Here is a 6235-nt window from a genome sequence, read left to right as displayed (position 1 = left end):
ATAAATAGATGGACAAGATTAAATATGCACAAGTATAAATACTTGTGCGGTGCCTTATGGCAAAAATTAATCACTAGAAAACCAAATCGTTTACACAAAAACCTAACACTAGTGATTATGACAAAAATCAATTTACTCAACAAGTTGAGAAAACAAATGCTTTCTAAAACAAACAACCAGAATAAAACTAAAACAAGAAAGCAAAAAACGTGATCCAAAAAGGTAAATCCACGAGAAGCAATCTTCGGCCAACTTCTTCCCAGATGTTGTCCGCATATGTTCTCAACATTCAGAGCAACACTCTATCACGCTCTTCACAGCACGTCTCTTGAATAGGTTTTCTCTGAATTCCTGAACGTGCACACGTGAGTGAATATTAACCGAGAGAGGAGAAGCAGCACGAAAATCTCCCACGAAAAACTCCCACGAAAATCACCTTCACGAAAAACTATCTCCACGAAAAACTCTTCCACCAAAAATCTCTTCCACTAAAACTCTCTGAATTTTTCTTCGTCTCTCTCTCTACACTCTTCTCTCTATTCGCCCTCTATCACCTCACGTTGATCACCTCTTATGTATAGCTTTCATCTCTCCTAGAGTTTATCTTCCATAAAGAAATTTATAAGATATGGTAAACAAGAATTCTATTAGAAACAAATCAATAATACCATATCATGTAAATCATTATCATAAATATTATATCTATAAGATATTTATCACAAAGATAATATCTAGAAAGGTAAAACCCAATATTCCACATAATCTTATCAATAGGAAATTAAATTCAAGGAAGAAATCATATCACAATAAAATCTTAACATAATTATCTAGAAGGGCAAAACCATAATTAAATATTAAATATCATATCAACAAAGAAAAAATAATATTAGGGAAATAAATTAATAAGATATATCAATTAAAATTAGGAATAAATATTTCCCTTCACTCAAGTTTATCCAGTTGTTGATTAAATCGAACAAATATTGACTGAGATCAATTATTCCAAGGCTTCGAGTTTAAATCCCGTGAGTTATAGTTTCTCATTTTTTTTTATTATCATCATTATTTGTAAATTATTTGTCTGCCATATGATATATTGATTGAACAATGTAACAGTTTAAATATTAATGAAATTAATGTTTACTTATATAATTGTCTTGGTCAATAAAATTGTCTTGAAGTATGTACTTGATAACTAACTTACTGAGTAGCTTGAACTTGATATCAATAAAAAATTATTAAATCTAGTCATGAGCCTAATTTTTTTAAAATTATTGAGTAGCTTTAACTTGATATATATATAAAATTCTTAAATCTAGTTATGAGCCTAATTATTATTATTATTTAATTTGGCCCAAAGTTTTCTACTTTTTGTAATTTTTATACTACATATGGACACATTTCAGTTTTAATAATCATATTTCATATTTTGACAATTTTAGTTGTAACATTTTTTAAGGGATAATGACTAAGAAATAAATCCGAAAAATGAGAGATTCCTCCATCAAATAAATAACCAAAACAAGCAGTAAACCATCAAATCTTTGACTTGTAAACCATCAAATCTTTGAGAGCCCACATACCTACAATTATCCTTAAACTTCCGTCGAAATGAACTGAAATAAACTAGACAAACCTGACATTGCATTTGTTAACATCGCGTGAAAAATAAATTACTTAACAAAACAAAAATATCAAATTATAACTAAAATTTGATAAGAAAGCTAAAATCATAAAGACACAAACATATAAAACCAAAATTGTAGGTAACCGAAATTAAAATTTTAGTTAACTCTCTCCATCCATTTGCATCCTTCCCCTTAGAAGAATATAGTCATGCACAGATGAACTTATTGCATTAAGATTCTAATATAAGCTGATAGCATGTAAAAAATCTGATAAAACAGTCAACATTCACATGTGAGAGCATTTCAAAATAAAGTATCAAAAAAGGAAACTTTATAGGCATACACAAGTAATTAGCATGGTGTAAATCTATAAGTATGTGGCGGTTAATGATCTTGAGCATCCGACCGAATGTTCAAAATTTGGGAAACCACCAGCTTTGAAAGCTCATTAATTACAGTTTGATAATCATCTGATTCTCTTTGGGATGACCATCCTGACGACAGCGAGCTTAATCGGACGTATTCACCTGCTGCAACTTTTGTTTTCGTGGTCGTGGTGAGGACCCTTTCCAAATCATTCATTGATAAAGGTCTTGGCTCCTAAAAACGAAAACCGACACCATAATATACAAGATGAAAATTTTGAATATCCAACCCCGTCAAACTAAAGCAACTATTACCGTGGCCCGATCAGTGCAAATTCAGTGCTAGATTTGGGCGAGATGGGAAACATTGGCACTAAACTAAGATAGGATACATTGCCAAATTCACAAGATTGATTTGTACCAAAAACACAAGTTCAAGAGTAGTGCTGATGACTTGGAATAAGACAAATACATAGGACCAAAATTGACATTAAATATCCAGCAAACAATCAACCAAATCAGCACCCTTCTAATTTCGTAGCATAGCAATGAAACTAGATGGAGTTTGGAAAGCATGATATTTATAAAAGTTAAGAATCTACAATGAAGAAACATGTTGGTTATCTAGCTTTGGATCACGTATCTGATATTTTGTAATAGCACACAGTTGTACTAAAATCAAGATACAAATGAAAATTCAAAAATAGATAATTAACCTAAACTTTATACCCCCCACCCCCCCCCCCCCCCCCCCAAAAAAAAAAAAAAAAAACAAGCAAACTTTTAATATAAATAAGTAAAAATACTGACCGGCCACCAACCCCCAGTTGTGTAGTTGCATTAACCTCTCCCAGCCCGAGTTCAAACCCAGGTTAAAGCAAAAAATCCCCCACCCCAATGTAATTAAAAAGATAAAGGAAATACTGACCGGAGCTGGCTTTCCACTCTTCTCATCATTAAGCAGGTCCCTAATAGGAAAATAGGCTGCTTTTTTGCAAAGTTCTAGAAGATCCGAACCAGTGTATCCATCACATTGGCTAGAAATTCGGTCATAATCAATGTCATCCGCTACCTTCTCATCCTTTAAAACAACTTTCAATATAGCTGCCCTTTCTCGGCGATCAGGAATCCCAATTTCAAATGCCTGAGGAAGACGTCGAAGAATTGCTTCATCAATTTCTGATGGACGATTGGTTGCAGCAAGCACCATCACCCTAGCGCTTTCTACACCAACCAATTCAAGCCATTCAAACACTGATACAATCTAAAACAACCCATAAAACTGAAATGAACGAGGAACCTCGCAAGGCAAAACTCCAGTCATGGAGCAGGGAAAAACAGTTAAATGTGATTATAAAAGAACTTACGATCAGTGGTGAAACCATCCCACAAAGCCATAAATTCGGTCTTCATATTTGTCAGTGCTTCATGATCTGTACTCTTGCGTTGGCCTAAGAAACTATCCACTTCATCGATGAAAATAATAGCTGGCTGGAGCTTGTAGGCCAAGGAGAATACAGCAGCCACTGCAGAACAATAGTACAGCATAAATAAATAGAAGAAAATTATAGAGAACTGCTAAAAAACCAAGTGTCTTCAAATCTTACTAGCACAAAAATAATGAGTATTAAGTTTTAAAAGTTCCGTATCTCATGAAAAACATGGAAAAGAAGAAATAGATAATCCTCCTTTCAAATATATCGTTTAAATTTTTAAATAAATAAAATCAATATTCACATTTCTGAGGGTGTTCTACCTATATAAGAAATCCTTCCTTGAAAATAAGATAATTCTGAAACAGAGTCCCACAAATTCTTCTTTCCATCATTCTACTTTAAACAAAAGGATTAGTTACAAAATTTTAAAAACAATATAATGCTCTCAATGACCATCACAAAGACACATTTACAGACTAACTTAAACACAAAAAACCAACCCATCTCCCACAATTTCTTCAGGTGTCACAAACATTAAAACAAACAACCCAGAAAATGTAATACGGAGAAAGCCGAACGGAGTTTAAGAAATTTATGAGAAATACCTAATTTCTGCGCATCGCCAAACCATTTGCTCATTAGATTTGATATTCTAACATTGATAAAAACAGCTCCTGACTCTTTTGCAATTGCTTTTGCAAGCATTGTCTTCCCAGTGCCCGGTGGTCCATATAGCAAAACACCTTTTTGTGGACACAGAAGCTTCCCCAGAGAAAACAGCTCGGGTCTTCTTAGTGGAAGAATAACAATATCATACAATGCTTGTTTAATGGCATCCAATCCTCCAATAGAATCGAATTTCACATCTATTTCGTCCGGGTTGACGACATCACATGCTATAACATCCTGTGTCATCATGAAAGGAATATGGAATAAGCAGAGCATGTTTATTTTATAGATATTGTCAAGCAATTTCAACAGTAAAGATTGCTTCAGTAGCTTAACCAAAAATACATTAAAATTTCAACTGAAACTTTAATCAGATACGCAAGATGGAACATAAACGATTCCTCATCTTACTAGCCACGTAGATACAAAAATAATGGTGGATTTATTTCGATCAGATGATAGATCGTATGAATTTCCCGGGATCAATTGTCTGCCCAAATCTTCAGGAAACAAACTTCTGCAATGTTTATCTTAGTTTAGCAAACCTAGTAGTTATCCACAATATCAAACTTATCAAAAGCATCTACTTAAGCTCCAACGAGTCGATGCCTTCACTTCATGCTAAAATCCACATCGTCAAATTTCTGATTGGTCAAGTGACTAGTGAGGCGAGTGGGTGATTCCATGTATTTGTTATAATTACACGTAATTTTTGAATCCCCACGGGATCTGGATCAACTGTCTGCCCAAATCTTCAGGAAACAAACCTCTACAATGTTTATCTTAATTTAGTAAACTTAATAGTTATCCACAATATCAAACTCATCAAAAGCATATACTTAAGCTCCAACGGAGTCGATACCTTCACTTCATGCTAAAATATACATCGTCAAATTTCCGATTGGTCAAGTGACTAGTGAGGCGAGTGGGTGATTCCATGTATTTGTTAGAATTACAGGTAAATTTTGAATCCCCACGGGCTATGGATCAAATGTCTGCCCAAATCTTCAGGAAACAAACATCTACAATGTTTATCTTAATTTAATAAACTTAATAGTTATCCACAATATCAAACTTATCAAAAACATCTACTTAAGCTCCTACGCTTCATACTAAAATCCACATGTCAAATTTCCGAAACAGTCTCAACTCATAAAAATGCTTAAAAACCCATCTTTCGTCACAAGGAAGCAAAAAGAGAGTATCTGACGATTTCTCGAAATAAAAAGAAAAGAAACAGAGGCAATAGGAACCTCGTATGAATTTGTTTGGATGAGAGGTCGGCCTAAACGCTTGGCGATTTCTTTCTTGTTCTCCAGAGCCTTTTTGGAAGCTTCGCGGTTAGGGTCGAGCTGCCTGAGCCCGACGAACAACACCAAGCAGCTGAGGGCGGCGCTCGCGGCGTATAGAATCAGTTCCTGAACCAATTTCGTCTCCGACGAACCACTCCTCATTCTTGCAAAGTTCCCACTCAGTTTGCTCTATGATTTTGGATGATTCAGGGTTCGGAATTCGAAAGGGGCCAAGGAAGATAGAGGTGTGGGTATGGAAAAGTCGAGAGGTGGTGTTCAACTCAAAATTTTATTTCAAATTCATAATTTTATTTTAAAATGATATAGTTTCTATATATAAGGTTTGGAATAAAAATTTTCAACTCAAACTGAGCTAAGAAAATGAGACATTTAAATTCCAAAATAATCTTTTCAAAATTGTGTGTGCCGTGAGTTGAGTTTGAGGGGAGAGTTTTGATAGAATTGGGAGGTGGGCGTGGGATGATAATGAATTAGGGTGGGTTTTGTACATATTTTATAGTTAATAAATCATTAATTAAGCTTAGGCCCATTAGGAAGTTAATTAGGCCCAATTAAGCTCATTAGTGATTAGTTAAAATATTTAAAATAATTTTGCTTAAATAAGTTTGTGAATTTATTAGCCGGGTTGCCAAAAAGTTTGCATTTTTGTTGAAAAACCAACACCGATAAAAATTACGTCCTGGCCTATAAAATCACTACAAAAACCTCATATTTTCAAAAATAAGAAAAAACATCACCCATAATTTAAATAATTAAAAGCAATTATTCCAATAAAAACATTTTCTATTTTTCAGCCCTCGGTCTCCGTTCCTCGATCGCAACTC

The 6235-nt window shown here is 34.2% G+C and overlaps 1 protein-coding gene across 1 annotated transcript; it reads right to left on the bottom strand.

Moving 5' to 3' along the window:
• Positions 1-1831: 1831 nt before the first annotated feature.
• Positions 1832-5683, bottom strand: LOC142525067 (uncharacterized). Its single transcript, XM_075629237.1, has 5 exons — positions 5352-5683; positions 4035-4335; positions 3361-3519; positions 2922-3217; positions 1832-2228 (listed from the first exon to the last, which is right to left on the bottom strand). The coding sequence occupies exons 1-5, from the start codon at positions 5550-5552 to the stop codon at positions 2013-2015; spliced, it is 1173 nt and encodes a 390-aa protein (XP_075485352.1). The 5' UTR covers positions 5553-5683; the 3' UTR covers positions 1832-2012.
• Positions 5684-6235: the final 552 nt, after the last annotated feature.

This window comes from Primulina tabacum, chromosome 14 (assembly GCF_025594145.1).
Source record: "Primulina tabacum isolate GXHZ01 chromosome 14, ASM2559414v2, whole genome shotgun sequence".
In the NCBI taxonomy this organism is placed as follows: domain Eukaryota; kingdom Viridiplantae; phylum Streptophyta; class Magnoliopsida; order Lamiales; family Gesneriaceae; genus Primulina; species Primulina tabacum.
Note: the sequence above shows the minus strand (reverse complement) of the source record. Positions and strands in the feature narration are given on the sequence as shown.

Coding starts and splice junctions, on each gene's coding strand:
- LOC142525067 (XM_075629237.1), bottom strand. CDS start 5,552: ATGAGGAGTGGTTCGTCGGAGACGAAATTGGTTCAGGAACTGATTCTA. Junction 4,336..5,351: donor TCCAAACAAATTCATACGAG/GTTCCTATTGCC, acceptor ATGATGACACAG/GATGTTATAGCATGTGATGT. Junction 3,520..4,034: donor TGGCGATGCGCAGAAATTAG/GTATTTCTCATA, acceptor ATTGTTCTGCAG/TGGCTGCTGTATTCTCCTTG.